We start from the raw sequence: 15275 nt of genomic DNA, 5'->3' as shown, positions 1-15275 counted from the left end.
GTTCCGTCCCTTTGCCAACTGGCTGAACCAGGCTATTCACAACATTCACATCATTTTTGACCAAGCTGAGCTTTAGCATGCATATCCACCACCTCTATTACAATGTCCAACTCAGCCCCAGTCTCAGCCCATCTTCACTCATGCCTTTTGTATGTCTTGACTTGACTATTCTCACACACTTGCAGCAGGTCTCTCACATTCTACACAGGATCCCTACAGTAAAGAAAGAGGCCATTCAGCCCACTGAGTCTGTACCAACCCCAATCCCACACAGGCCTATTCTTGTAACCTACACATTTACCTTGCTAATCCCTCTGACACTAAGGAGAATTTAGCATGGCCAATCCACCTAACCAGCACATCTTTGGACTGTGGGAGGAAACCGCAGCACCCAAAGGAAACTCATGCAGACATAGGGAGAACATTCAAACTCCACACAGACAGTGACCCGAAGCCAGAATTGAACCCAGGTCCCTGGCACTGTGAGGCAGAAGTGTTAACCACTGTGTTACCCTTCTGCAACTGGAAAGTTATCCAAAATGCCTCTCCTCACGTTATGGGTGGGATTTTCCTTGTCCACCCTCCCACTACGGCATATTTTCCAATAGCTCGTCTGTAGCTGCTGATGGGAAGTTCCTGCCCCCCCGCCCTGGTCCATGGCGTTTTGTATGGATTGCTGCCACGGAAATCGCTGCAGCGAGGTTGTCTTCAGCTAGACCGGAATATCCCGCCAGTGGCACCGGATGGAAAAATCCCTCCTTACCGACACCGTCTCTTGGTTAAACGGTGTTTCAGTTTTACAACTCCCTCCGTGGCCTCACCCTTCCCTTTCTCTCGGGTTGTCTCCAGCCCACAACACTCTGAGATATCTTTGCTCCTCCAAATCTGGTCTCTTGAGCATCCCTGATTTTAATTGTTCCAAAAGTTTCAGTTTCCCAAGTCCTAAAGCTCTGAAATTTCTTTCCTACTCCTCTCTACCTCTCTTTCCTCTTTTCATACACTCATTAAAAGCTAACTCTTTGACTGGGACTTCACTTGTTTGCCCTGATTTATTATTATGTGGCTTAGTGTCACATTCTGCTTTATAACATTCATTTAAACACTTTGCGACCTGCTTTTTCACAAGTAGTTGCTTGGTAGTTCAGAACCTGAATATTGCTGAGACAGTCATAGCTTTTCATCTTGCATTCATCAGGTCAGGTACAAGAATGCTAAATTTCAAAGGGCACAACAATTTATACTGCACGAGGAAAGGATGCTAATGATTTGGCAAGTAGACTCTGGTTGGTTGAGGCATTGCCATGGAGAATGCACCAGGCAACTGTTGTTCCCCCTTGTTTTTGCTGACCTCCAAAAGGTGCAATGCCTGGACACGTTCCTTTTGCCTGCAGGGGACGGGACACTGCCTATGAATTTCGTAGCTCCTAGCAAGTGTAAGTGAGCTGCATTGTGCACCCGACTGTTGATCTTAAATTGGCTGTTCGTGTAATTCTGAGCACACCGGGGATTGTTTCGTAAGTGCTGCCCAATCATGGAATTGTAGCTAATGTTAGATACTGTGGCCGGAATTCTACCACCTCACCCGCGCAGAGGGTCACCCATAATGTTGCCCGAGAGAGATCAGCAATTTCAGGAGAAAGGGCCCATCGCTTAGCACTGAGATGGGGACAAATTAAATCACTCAAATGGTTGTTTACCTTTGGAAGTTTCTGCCCAATAGAGTTGTGGGTGGTCCATCGTTGGATACATCCAAGGCTGAGGCAGACAGATTTTTGGTCTCTCGAGAATCAAAGGGGAGCAGACGAGAAAGTGGAGATGAAGTTCAGGATCAGCTACGCTCGTTTTGAATGGCAGGGCAGGCTCAAAGGGCCATATGGTCCGGTCTTGCTCTTATTTTTTGAGTCTGTCCCTTTGGTCAATGAATTTGATTGCCCTCAATTGGCTCATGCTATTAATATTCCTAAAAGTGCTTGTATAATAGAGTGGTCAACCACTTCACCACGGCAGGGGAGGGATATTAAGCTGAGCAGATATAGTCCAGCCCACTTCTTGAAGATCAGCATGGAACCTTCATTATGGTGGGGAAGAGGTCACAGCTCTCCATGGCTGAAGGAGGGAGTCTTGTGGTGGGAAAAATAGGGAAAGCATAAACAAAAGGAAGAATATTTTATTTGCTTTTTAACTTTCATGGGCAACAATGACACAGCTGTACTGTTATACAACGCATGTTGTCGTGAACAATGTTACTGTTTCCTTTCTGCCGAGCAATGTAATGAGTTATGGACACAGCAAAATAAGACTGTTCCTTCGTCAGTTAGAGAAATGTAATGACTGCAGGTTGTCAGGTGGTGAAGGTGCAGCCAGATGAAGAAAAAAAAATTACAGCACAGGAACAGGCCCATCAGCTCTCCAAGCCTGCAGCGACCATGCTGCACATCTGAAGCGAAACTCCTTGCCCTTCCGGGATCCATATCCTTCTATCCCCATCCTACTCTTGGAAATTCAACCACAGACCAGCGCAGGTTCACTTAAACTACCAACAGCCGAGAATGTCATAACTAATGTGCTGTGGGTGGCACATTTGCACTGGAATGTGCGGTGCATATTTAAAGGTCATTTAACATTACACAAGTTAGACCGTGTAGAAAGACACTGATGGTATGTCCTGGAGTAATGGCATGTGCTACATGAACTGGGATCTATCCGTCTGCCCTGATGTCAGGGAGGATAGAGCTGGTACAACTTTGCCCAGTACAGGAGTATAAATTCCCTTCTTGTAGGCTGTGGTCATTGATGTACCAAAGTGTGAAGTGGCTTTAAAGCTGCAAATTTAATCAGCATCACGCTTCATAAAATCAAAGTGCTTCTAAAAGTAGCAAAAACATTCTCGAGATCAAAAAATGGAAAAGGACAAGGTTAAAAAGTCAGGTTATTAGTGGAAATTAGTCAAACATTACACTGGTAGAGTTGGCAGCAGGAATGAACGTTTCCACTGAATGATCCAAATCTGAAGCCAAAAACACTGACCACTGGGAGGGGCTCCTTAAGGCACTGGGAAAAAAGAACCCTTGTTCTTTCTATATGGCACAGGTATGTAAGAAATCCCAGAACAAGATAAAATAATTCAGTCTGCTTTCCAAATACTGTGCATTGTCTACTCTAACATGGATTCTATCCCAATAGTAACTCATAGAATCCCTACAGTGTCTCTACAGAGACCATTCGGCCCATCGAGCCACCACCGACAACAATCCCACCCAGGTCCTATCTCCACAACCCCACGTTTTTACCCTGCTAATCTCCCTAAGGGACAGTTTAGCATGGCCAATCAATCTTACCTGTACATCTTTGGACTGTGGGAGGAAAGCCACGCAGGCAGAGAGGAAACATGCTAACTTCACATAGATAGTGACCCAAGGCCAGAATTGAATGCGGGTACCTGGTGCTGTGAGGCAGCCGTGCTAACCACTGTGCCACCGTTATCTGACAATAAATTATCTGACAATAAATCCTATACCTACTGAACATCAACCTTACTTCCATTTGTCACTAACACCTCTACTCTCTCAGAAGACTAAGGAAATTTTGCATGTATGCAACTTTTACAGATGCACCACCAAAAGCATTCTTTTTGATTGTATCACAGCTTGGCACGGCTCCTGCTCTGCCCAAGGCTGCAAGAAATTACCAAGAATCATGAATGATGTCCAGTCCATCATACAAACCAGCCTCCCACCCACTGACTTTGTCTACACTTGCTGCTGGCTCGGAAAAGCAGCCAGCATAATTAAAGACTCTACACACCCCTGACATACTCTCTTTTGTTTTCTTCCATATAGGAGAAAAAGATACAAAAGGTCATGTACCAACCGACTCATAAATGACTTCTTCCCTGCTGCCATCAGACTTTTGAATGGACCTACCTCACATTAAGTTGATCTTTCTCTACACCCTGGCTATGACTGTAACACTACATTCTGCACTCTCTCCTTTTCTTCTCTATGAACAGTATGCTTTGTCTGTATAGCCTGCAAGAAACAATACTTTTCACTGTATGATAATACATGTGACAATAGTAAATCAATCAAATCAAAAGCATGGCCCAACCCTGCTGGAACTATTATGCCCCATGGAATATTTTACCACTTTTATCAATCAATATGGTTCTCAACCTCAATCATGACCAGATATCCATCCAGATCCACTGAGTGAATAATTCTGACACTACATTTTTCCCTGAGATTCCAGTGGTGAGGGTAGTAGCATTGTGTTCATTATGTTCACTGACTAATATAGGCCCACTGCTCAGGAGGACTCTCTGGTCCCGAGAAAGGACGCCGAGGGGAGACTCCACGTGTCAGATTCTGAGTGAATGTAGGACCACAGATCTGATCGTGCCAATGTCCGCCTGCTCATATGAGCTGCTGGTGATGTGGTAGACAATGCATTGATGCTACAATGTAATATTCCATGAAACAGTAGGGCAGTTTGTGCTTGTAGCACCTCATATCCTGATCTCTGTTTCATGAGTGAACGTTAGCTGCTTTCCCCAAGGACAGGAAAACAGAGCATGATTTAATAATGGGAACCCTGTTGGTTAGCTGAAGAAAAATCACAGATACAAGATGGCTGACCATTGATTTAGTCAAGGAATTACCAATGGCACAAGGAGACCAAAGAGATGGGGACATAGGCTGGGACTTTTCAATCCCAACAATGGGGGCGGGATCATTGCAGGCGGGACGGAAAATTCGACAGGCCAGCCAAAGGTCCGTTGACTTTGGCGGAGATTTGCAGTCCTGCAATGGGTGGGACCAGAAAATCCTGGCCACAGATTAGGAAGAAAGAACTAAAACCGGGAAGGATATTCTGCCATTGTATCATCTAGTTGGTTACTTATTTTCTTGCTCTTGCATCAGAAAGTCAGGGGTTCAAGCCCCACAATGGGGTTCAGCACATAATCTATGCTGACATTTCAGTGCTGTAATGAGGAAGCCATACATTGATAGAGGTGCCAACTTGTTAATAGAATCATAGAATCCCTACAGAGCAGAAGGAGGCCAATTGGCCCATCATGTCTGCACTGGCAACAATCCCACCTCGGTCCCATCCCTGTAACCCCACATACTTACCCCGCTATTCTCTTTAACTTACATATCCCGGGACGCTATGGGCAATTTAGCATGGCCAATGCACCTAACCAGCACATCTTTGGACATTTTTGTTAATAAGGTGGTAAATCAAAGCCATTTCCTCATGGAGATAAATGATCCTATGGCACTCACAATGAGGGACACTCCTGGTGTCCTGATTGACAGTCAACCTCCAATCAGCACAACCAAAATCTGAAAGCTATACTTATCCACATAACAGCAGCAATGCAGTTTAGAAGTGATTTGCTTCAGCGTTGAGAGATCCTAAAGATATGAAAGACATTGTGTATGTTCCTTTTTTGTGTACACTGCATCCTGTGTTAGCTATTAACAGTCAGCTTTCATTAAACTAAAATTTAACAATCTTACAATTAAATAGTAAATCACATGAATTGAGAATCGTAAACAACATGGACCTCATAAATTTCCCGTAGATTTTTAACAGTTCAACTTTGTGTGGATGGTTTAAATATGGAGCAGAAATTGTGTCTGCAACAATAAAACAGAAAAATGTTGAGCTCTGTTCATTTTATTGCAATATTATCCTGTTTCCCACTTTCCATGGCTAGCTTTATTTTAATATTTATTACTGGTGTGTTTTTTTGGTTCTCGTGGTTCTCTGCCATTGAACATAAATATAAAGACTGTTTATTTATCAGACCTATCTTGGCTCGAATATTGTCACTGAATCATGATGACTGCACATTTCTTCTTCTTTGATAGAACACCTCACACCACATAGAATTTGTAAAACATAGTAAGTCATCCAAAGCTGCGTCCCATAAAAAATGAATGTTGAACCAAAGAAGGATAGCTTGGTACAATGTCAAAATTCACTTTTGCATTGCTGAAAGAAAAGATAATTGTTTTATCACACCTTTTCATCTTGCACTCATCAGGACATTTGTTGGCTCATTCCACAATCAGAGTCAAGCTGCCTGGTTTAAATCTCAAACAATGCTTGGCAGTTAACTGTCGGTCATCATCAACTGGTGTATTCTTGATGGCACTATCCCTACCAATTAGAGTCTACTAACCAACTGATCAGCACTCTCTTCTTATACAGTAAATTTGTTGGATTTGTCCTGATGAATGCAAGGACGCCTCCTTCTTCAGCAATACATTCTGTATTATCAAACAGCTAATTAAATTCACTTCCAGCTGTAATGTACGTTCTGCTGCACTCAGATCCAAAGCTGATGTCCCATATTACTAGCTTGATTTTGTGGGAACATATACTGGATTAATTAAGGATGGAGCCGATTTTGACTTTCATTGTTGAGTTGAAGACTGTTGGTGAACATAAGACGTAGGAGCAGAAGTAGGCCATTCAGCTCATCAAGCCTGCTCCTCCACTCAATAAGAGCATGAATGATCTGATATGACAAGCTGGGGTAGCTTGATCTTGGGTTTGGGCATAGCTCGGCACAACATTGAGGGCCGAAGGGCCTGTACTGTTCTACTTTCTATGTTCTAACTCTATTTTTCCCCTTTACCCCCATAACGCTTTATTCCCTGACTGATTAAAAAAACTGACCATCTCAGCGTTTAAATATACTCAGTGACCCAGCTTCTACAACCCTCTGCAGTAAAGAATTCCACAAATCCGCTATTCTCAGAGAAGAAATTCCTCCTCATCAGGTCAGCTTAATGAATTCAGCAGAAAAGCGACACTAACAACCAAACTTGACTTTACAGAGCATCTTGAAATCAGTGAAAAGTTAATGTGCCTCACAGAAACCCAATTGGACCATAAAATTAACACTGAACCAATGCTGGATATGTTCGGGCAGGTCATCAAAGGTTTGGCAACGGAGATAGGTTTTAAATAGCATTTTCCAGGAAGTGGAAGGCTATAATGTGGCCACCTGATCCACTGCCGCTTGTTTTTCACTTAATGGAGAGAGTTAAAACTGAACCTGTGGTATTTTAATATCATTGGACCTTCCTAGCAGTGATAATTAATTTGGAGGGGTGTAATGCCGATCTTGCAGATGCAATATTTGCTTTCCCTCAACAGAATAAAACACCTGTTTTGACAAAAAGGAACAAAATAAATCAGATTGGAACTATAAATGCTAATTTAGGATATTCTTCACCATTTGTTAGCAGGACATAAGTGTATTGTTTAAAAATAAAATTTGGCATGTCCGCTACGACTCTCACCAGTTTTTACAGATGCACTATAAAAAACTTCACAGCTTGATCCGGCTCCTGCTCTGACCAAGACCGCAAGAAACTACAAAGGGTTGTGAACGTAGCCCAGTCCATCACGCAAACCAGCCTCCCATCCACTGATTCCGTCTGCCATGGAAAAGCAGCCAGCATAATCAATGACCACTCCACACGCAAGACATTCTCTCTTCCAACTTCTTCCATCGGGAAAAAGGTATAAAACTCTAAGATCACGTAACAATCTACCCAAAAGCAACTTCTTCCCTGCTGCCATCAGACTTTTGAATAGACTTACCATATATTAAGTTGACCTTTCGCTACACCATAGCTGTGGCTGTAACACTACATTCAGCACCCTCTCCTTTCCTTCTCCCCTATGTACTCTATGAATGGTATGCTTTGTCTGTATGGTGTGCAAGAAACAACACTTTTCACTGTATCTCAATACATGTGACGATAATAAATGAAATTGATAATTATTGTCCACTTTTATTAGGTACATTTTTGTTTAAACATACCTTTTTCTGGTTGTTTGCTGTCAGGCTTCTGTACAACTTCCTACCCTGTTTCCCAGCATTCCAGATTGTAAATGAAGGCCAACAACTCAGAACCCTCTCTTCCAGGAACCTCACACGATTCTTCCAAATGGTTTCCCTGATGAGATAAAGCAGGAACAAATCACATTGCTGTGTGTAATAGCCATGATAATCTCCAGCGTCTGACAGTATAAAAGCCTGATACAGTCATATAAACAACATGTCGCAACTTTCTTCAGACTGTGCTTGCATATCACAGAAGAACCAGAGAATTCTAACAATGTGGAGGAAGGCCATTTGGCCCATCAGGTGTGCACCGATGCTCTGGAAGAGCATCCTTACCCAAGCCTAACCCATCGCCCTATCTCTGTAGCCCACGCATTTATCCTGATAATACCCCTCACCTACACATCTTCGGGTGAAGGGGCAATTTAGCATGGTCAATCCGACTAACTTGCACATCTTTGGACTGTGGAAGGAAATCAAAACATCCTGGAGGAAATCCATGCAGACACAGGGTGAATAAGCAAACACCACATGGTCACCAAAGGTCAGAATTGAACCCTGGTTCCTGGGCCTGTGAGGCAGCAGCGCTAACCACTGTGTCACCAGGTATGTAATCAAACAGAAGAGCAAAAGTTAAACTTAATTTATATATTCATCACAAGTAGGCTTACATTAAACCTGTAATGAAGTTACTGTGAAAATTCCCTAGTCGCTACACTCCGGCGCCTGTTTGGGTACACTGAAGGAGAATTTAGTATGGCCAATGCACCTAACCAGCATATCTTTGGACTGTGGGAGGAAACCGGAGCACCCGAAAGAAACCCACGCAGACACTGGGAGAACATACAGACTCCACATGGACAGTGACCCGCGCCGGGAATTGATCCTGAGTCCCTGGTGCTGTGAGGCAGCAATACTAATTACTGTGCCACTAGGTGGTCATTTAAATTTGGTTACAATATACAAGCATGCATTTTGAAACTCTGGTGGTGATTCACATTCCAACAGAACAAACCAACATTTGATCTCTTTTTATTTCTTATGTAGTAAATCGTACAATAAACTTGCAAAAGAAAGCAGTGGCCTAGAAAGGAATCTGAGTGACAGATTCGATGCATCATTGACCTTACTCAACTACTGGGACTAAGCTAAATTCTCTTGGTTCCAAACACACAAGGAGATAAATGTTTCTGAACATACACGCGGTCATTTATTCAACACTACTTTCTGAAAATGTTGTTATTGGTGCCCAGCAACAGTCAGGGCTGTGAATATACTGGTTCATGTGTTCTCCTTAACATCGCAATATGGGCCAAGAAACAGACGGATTCTGTAGCCGGGCTCAATGGGTCTCTTTGTGCTCACATCATAAACCAGGAATGCTCTGATTTATAAATCAGTTCCAAGGGACTGGTACCTGGAAACAGTACTATGAAAAAGAACCTTGATCTGTGCTTCTGTAGATTCCTGCGGCTCTTTTTTTTTTAAATGTAAAATTCCATTCCTGGACTTTTTGAAATTACACTGGAAAGATTGTTTTGTGTCCGTCGAGGGTCTGCCTTCTATTCAATGTGTTAGGATTAGGACAACCCAAAGAGCTCTATTCAGCTGAGGTTTAACTTGATTCAGAGCGGTGGATTTACATAATTCTGGGCTGCTCAGATCTACGGTTGCGAACTCCATTTAAGTCGCAGGTTTTTGCAACGACCCATCTCTCTGGTGAAATGATTGTGGTCAAACCAGCTTTTACAGTGGTTGTGGACTCTGCCTGTGCAGTGAAGCTACATGTGCAGCCAGCGTAATTCCACTGTCTGTGGCAAGGCAGTAATAATGGCAGAATATTCCACACTGTTTATATACAAGGTTCTTGCTAGAATGAAGCAGGGATCAACAGTCAATGGTGTACATTTAGGAGGGTAAATATTCATGAATGCTTGCACTGACACGTAAAATGACCTCTCCTGACTGATTTACAGGCAGTTGATGAAAATATGCTGCTTATCCCCAAGAATCCCCCCTTCATCAAGGCATTACTGGTGTTTTACGGGAAAGTAACTTAATGGAATCTAAAGAACATTTACAATACCAATCAGTACTAATCATGTTTCTCAGGGCATCTCAAAATGCCTCAGTTACGTAAATGAAGGCTTTTCTTAAATTCATTCATGGGACATGGGCGTCGCTGGTTGGCCAGCATTTATTACCCATCCCTAGTTGCCCTCAGAGCGCAGTTGAAAGTCAACCACATTGCTGTGGAGTCAAATGTAGGCCAGATCAGGTAAGGACAGCAGATTTCCTTTTCTAAAGGATACTAGTGAACCAGATGGGGTTTTCTGACAACTGACAATGGTGCCATGGTCACAAGTGGATTCTTAATTCCAGATTTCCTAATTCCACCATCTGCCGTGGCAGGATTCAAACCAAGGTCCTCAGAACATTAGCTGAGTTTCTGGATTAATAGTCTTGTGATAATAACACTAGGACATTGCCTCTCCATTGTGAACATTTAATCTATCTTTCATAGCGTTAGCCAAGTGAAGAATGTTGACCAGGGAGAGATTTGTGCTCTTGTGCTGTGGGTGCTTTTATCATCAACTTGATTAGACAAATGGGGCTTTGGCCTAATTGCTCATCCAAAGCATTGAACCTCTGACAGTGCAGCACTCTCGTCTGACTGCACTGAAGTGTGATCCCTTCCAGACATAAAACCCTGCTTGTTGCAATAGCATCATCTAAACAATAACTGGGTAAATCTAAGCTTTCAGACGCTGAGTGTCTGTGTAATGGCACAATTTCCAAAATCCAGTCAAAAGGAGCAAGATCAGCTATGGAAACAGAAATCACAAAGTTAACAAAAACGTCTAGGCAAAGCTGGCTAAAGAGGGAAAACCCACAGAGCTGGACAGCGCAACAGCTAAAAAGAGTAGGAGAGAGATTCGGATAAATCAATAGCATTTAGTCTGGCTTTAAAAGCCTGAAGGTTGGTGGAGGAAGGGAAGACTAAGGGAGATAAAAAGAGGCACAGTTATTAATCTGGTGAAAGATAAATTTCGTGTCAGAATCTGTACAATGAACTGCAGCTGCAACACACAGTGAGGATGCAAGTTTGACATAATGTGAAATAATTAATCTTAATATCAACTACAAAGCAGTACCAATGTACTAAATCAATCCCACCTCAGATAATTGTAGGATAATTATCAGACCTCGCTGTTTAGTTAGCAGGCCAGGTTAACAAGTTCACTGCCATGAATTACAATGACGCTTTCTTTTTATATAAATAGATCCTACAGCCTCTCTGTTGCTAATCAGTCTATTGCTCCTGTCTACCTACGACAAAGCAATTGACTGCAGTCAGAAGTTTCCTGACTGCGGATGTCTTCGGGCAACAGTACTCAGTTTCGCAGGTGAAGTTAAGTAGTTCCAGATGTTGAACTGGTCAATTTCTGGTCAGTTTCATAAATCCTCATTTTTATTCTAACCAGCCAGACAAGTCTGCCAAGTTAGTAAAGTCACATCCAGATGCCTTGTTGTAGTGAATCCGATACTTTTCTTTTCACTAACGAGTGGCCATTTTCTTTAAGGATAAAAGTATGTAACAATTTACCATCCGAGAGCTGATTTAAAGAAGGCCAGATTTATTGGCACATTATTTGTTACTCGCAAGGACATTTCCCATTAACAGACCACATAAACTCTGAAAAGTCTGACATTAATAATACAAAGATCAACTATTGCAAATATTGATAATGTCTGGAGGGAAACAGGGACATTGATTCCAATTATGATGGGGTATTTCTTACAGTGAACACAGACTCCAAAGTTACATATTTTTCACAGTGGACTTCAGTACAGACTCGAGTCTGAATGATGTACGCTCAAAATGTTACAGACCTAGAAATTAGCCTGAGCGTCTCTGCCACTTCTTAAGTTTATGGCTGTTAAGGGCAACCATTACTGTTGAAGTACTAACATCTATTTCTGCTTTATTTAACTCAGCAGTCTGAATTAAACGATCAGACTCTCTTATTAATCAGAGTCCAATTTTGGGATTGCATATTTTAAAACAGAAATTACTGGCCGCAAGGAATTAGAAAGATAAGAGTCGAATTAAACTCCCAGTGGATTTGGACTGAGTGGCGACAAAGTTTTGCAGGTGAAGTTCTGGATTTCCCTACCTATTGGGAGTGTACAGATAAAGTTTCTTCCACATAATATTCCTTTCAGCTTCTTGGGCTAAACTACAATCTCCTTCCCTTCCTCCCTGTCTTCTCGCCGTTAGAAACCCATGGCTGCTCTCTTATATTTTCTTCTCATCTTTATGGTTTAAGGTATTGATTTCTGCAAAAACAAAGTAGTCCCGAAAATGTTCCCAGCACTCAGAATTCCTATAGTGCTGAAGGAGGCCATTTGGCCCATCGAGTCTGTGCCAACCCTCTGACAGACCATCCTCCCTAGGCTCTATACCCATAATCCCATGTAGTTACCCCTCTAATTCAATTACAGGTTGAGGTCTGAGGCCTGGAATAAGTTAGCGGGGGCGTTAGCTCCATGTTGTCGGTCAGATGCCTGCCTGTAAATAGGGCAAAGAAGCAGCGGGTGGGAGTGAAAGTTCAAGTGGTCGCAGGCTAATGGCGGGTGCTAAAGAACTGCTTTCTGTCAAGCAGATTAAATCATAGCAGGAGAGTTTCAGGAGGCTTCGAGGCAGGGAAGGTGAGGTGACGGAATGGGAAGCAGGGCCAGAGAAGTTGCTATTTTCCTTATGGGTCATAGAGGAGGATTTCCTTACCTTCCGGACACTTGCTGAGTTGCTTTTATTTGTTGGGAAATTCATGTCATCTTTTCACAGGGCAGGTAAGAGTTAACCATATTGTTAGGGGTCTGGAGTCAAACTTTAGCATATATTTTATTCATTTATGAGATATGGGTTTGTTGGTTGGCCAGCATTTATTTCCTATCCCTATTGTGAGTCAACCACATTGCTATAGCTTTGGAGTCACACGTAGACCAGACCAGGTAAGGACAGCAGATTTCCTTTCCTAAAGGACATTAATGAACCTAGTCTTTCCGACTATCGACAATGGTGTCACGGTCATCATTAGATTTTAATTCCAGATATTTTTTATTGAATTCAATTTCCACTATCTGCCATGGCGGGATTCGAACCTGGACCCACAGAACATTATCTGAGTTTCTGGATGAATGGTCCGTCAATAACATCACTAAGCCCTCCAGTGAGGGCAGCAAGCTCCCTCCAGTAAACGACACAACCGAACCTGTTGTGTTTTTACAGAAGTCCAATAATTTCATTGTCACCATCACTATTACTAGTTTCTTATTGATTTCAAATGTAATTATTTGAATTCAAGTCACAACCTTTCATGGTGAGATTTTAACTCCCGGCTCTAGATTATTATTCCTGGCCTTGGGAATACTAACCAGCTAAGAGAAGCACTCTGTTACTGTGTCCATACATGAGTTGATTATACACCTCAGGGTTTAACTCACTGTCTAATCTCAGAAATAAACTAAAAATGATCATTCTGGTGAGATGTTGAGTGGCATGGTGGTTAGCACTGCTGCCTCACAGTGCCAGGGATCCAGGTTCAATTACAAGCTTGGGTGACTGCCTGTGCGGAGTTTGCACGTTCTCCCGTGTCTGTGTGGGTTTGTTTCAGATGCTCCAGTTTTCTCCCACAGTCCAAAGATGTGCGAGTTAGATGGATTGGCCAAACTGAATTGCTTCTTGGTGTCCTATGAAATGTGGGTTCGGGGTATTAAGAGGGGCAAATACCTGGGATTACAGATGTAGAGCCTAAGTAGGATGGTCTGTCAGAGGGTCGGCACAGACTCAGTGGGCCAAATGGCCTCCTTCAGCACTGTAGGGATTCTATGAGTGCTGGGGGCATTTTCAGAACTACTTTGTTTTAGCAGGAATTAGGACCTGAAACCATAAAGATAAGAAAATATAAGAGGGCAGCCATGGGTTTCTAATGGGGAGACGACAGAAAGGAAGAGAAGGAGATTGTAGTATAGCCCAAGAAGCTGAATGGAACATTATGTGGAAGAAACTTAATCTATACACTCCCAGTCGGTAAGGAAATCCAGAGGTATAATTGGTTATACTATACTGAACGAAAGCTAGCTATAAGTCAACTGTTACAGAGCAAAACTATATAAATTAATCATAATTATTATAACTAGGTCAGGGTAATGCCAAGCTGATTTCAATGAGGAGGAAGTGACAAGTACTGGCTCTAAGTGGTGCACTAACTTGAAGGAAGCAAAGCTTGACAACTTTGACCTTCATTTGTATTTGCTTTGCATTTAATTTAAGATCCTTCACACTGCCTCCTACACAAACTCATTCATTCTTTTGCAGAGAATTAAAGCTCCGACATTCCGTACCTCCCTCAGGATTCCCTTTGCCTCCACAATCTTAGAATCATAGAATCCCTACAGTGCAGGTGGTGGTCATTCGGCCCATCAAATCTGCACCAACAACAATCCCACACAGGCCCTATTCCTGTACCCTACATATTTACCCTGCTAATCCCCTGACACTAGGGTCAATTTAGCATGGCCAGTCAACCAAACCCGCACATCTTGGGACTGTGGGAGGAAACTGGAGCACCCGAAGGAAACCCACACAGTCAAGGTGAGAATGTGCAAACTCCACACAGACAGTGACCTGAGGCTGGAATTGAACCTGGATCCCTGGTGCTGTGAGGCAGCAGTGCTAACCACTGTGCCACCCCCTGCCTTCATGTCCTTGGGATCCAAGCTTGCGACACCTAATCGCTAATTCTTGATTTAAATTTTCCTCCCTTCCTGCTCACTTTTCAAGCCTTTTATTCATGACAAAAGGACAAAGGTGGCGTGCTTTTCAAATAGAACATGATGTAAAGTGAAGAGTTAACTTGAGGATTTATAAAACTGTCAGACTATTTTAAGAAGGGAGACAGCATTTGTAGATTTAAGGGTTAAAACAGGGCACCAGGTCCGAAAACAGCAAGGAAAGCTTTATCCCATTTTCAGAAGAATGAATGATCACTCTTCCGCGCAGAGGGCGGAAGTTAAAAGTGGCGTGATACAAATCTCGCAGCTTGGGAGCCAACTTCCTGCTCCTTTCATCACTGGGAAAGGTATTTGGACTATTTCAGCAGAAATGATTGATTACTGTCATATGGAGTGAGGTCTGTCATCTAATAATCTAAGTGGCTTCATTTACATTTGAACTAGATTGTGATCTGCTTCACCTCCTCTGTATTATGTAGTTAGCTGGCTATCACATCGACAGAGTTTAAATGATCTTCAAGTGAAAATCTTCAGATTTTTCCAAGTGCTTGACTTAGAATGATCTTAGGCCTGAACCACTCAGCTTGTGTCAAGAGTCAATAACCCA

General features: G+C 42.7%; 1 protein-coding gene across 2 annotated transcripts in view; it reads right to left on the bottom strand.

The window, feature by feature from the left end:
- The window catches only part of qtgal (queuosine-tRNA galactosyltransferase), a 301592-nt gene that overhangs the window by 32909 nt on the left and 253408 nt on the right, over positions 1–15275 (bottom strand). For both annotated transcript variants that reach the window (XR_013889124.1, XM_080209035.1), the window contains exon 9: positions 7847–7982. Coding sequence is in view for 1 of the 2 variants with exons in the window: in XM_080209035.1 (XP_080065161.1) it covers positions 7847–7982 (136 nt within the window). In the remaining variant the exon portion in view is untranslated. The remainder of the gene's footprint in view (positions 1–7846; positions 7983–15275) is intronic.

This window comes from Carcharhinus amblyrhynchos, chromosome 21 (genome assembly GCF_965287045.1).
Source record: "Carcharhinus amblyrhynchos chromosome 21, sCarAmb.v2.hapA, whole genome shotgun sequence".
Taxonomy (NCBI): domain Eukaryota; kingdom Metazoa; phylum Chordata; class Chondrichthyes; order Carcharhiniformes; family Carcharhinidae; genus Carcharhinus; species Carcharhinus amblyrhynchos.
This window is presented reverse-complemented; position numbering and strand designations above follow the sequence as displayed.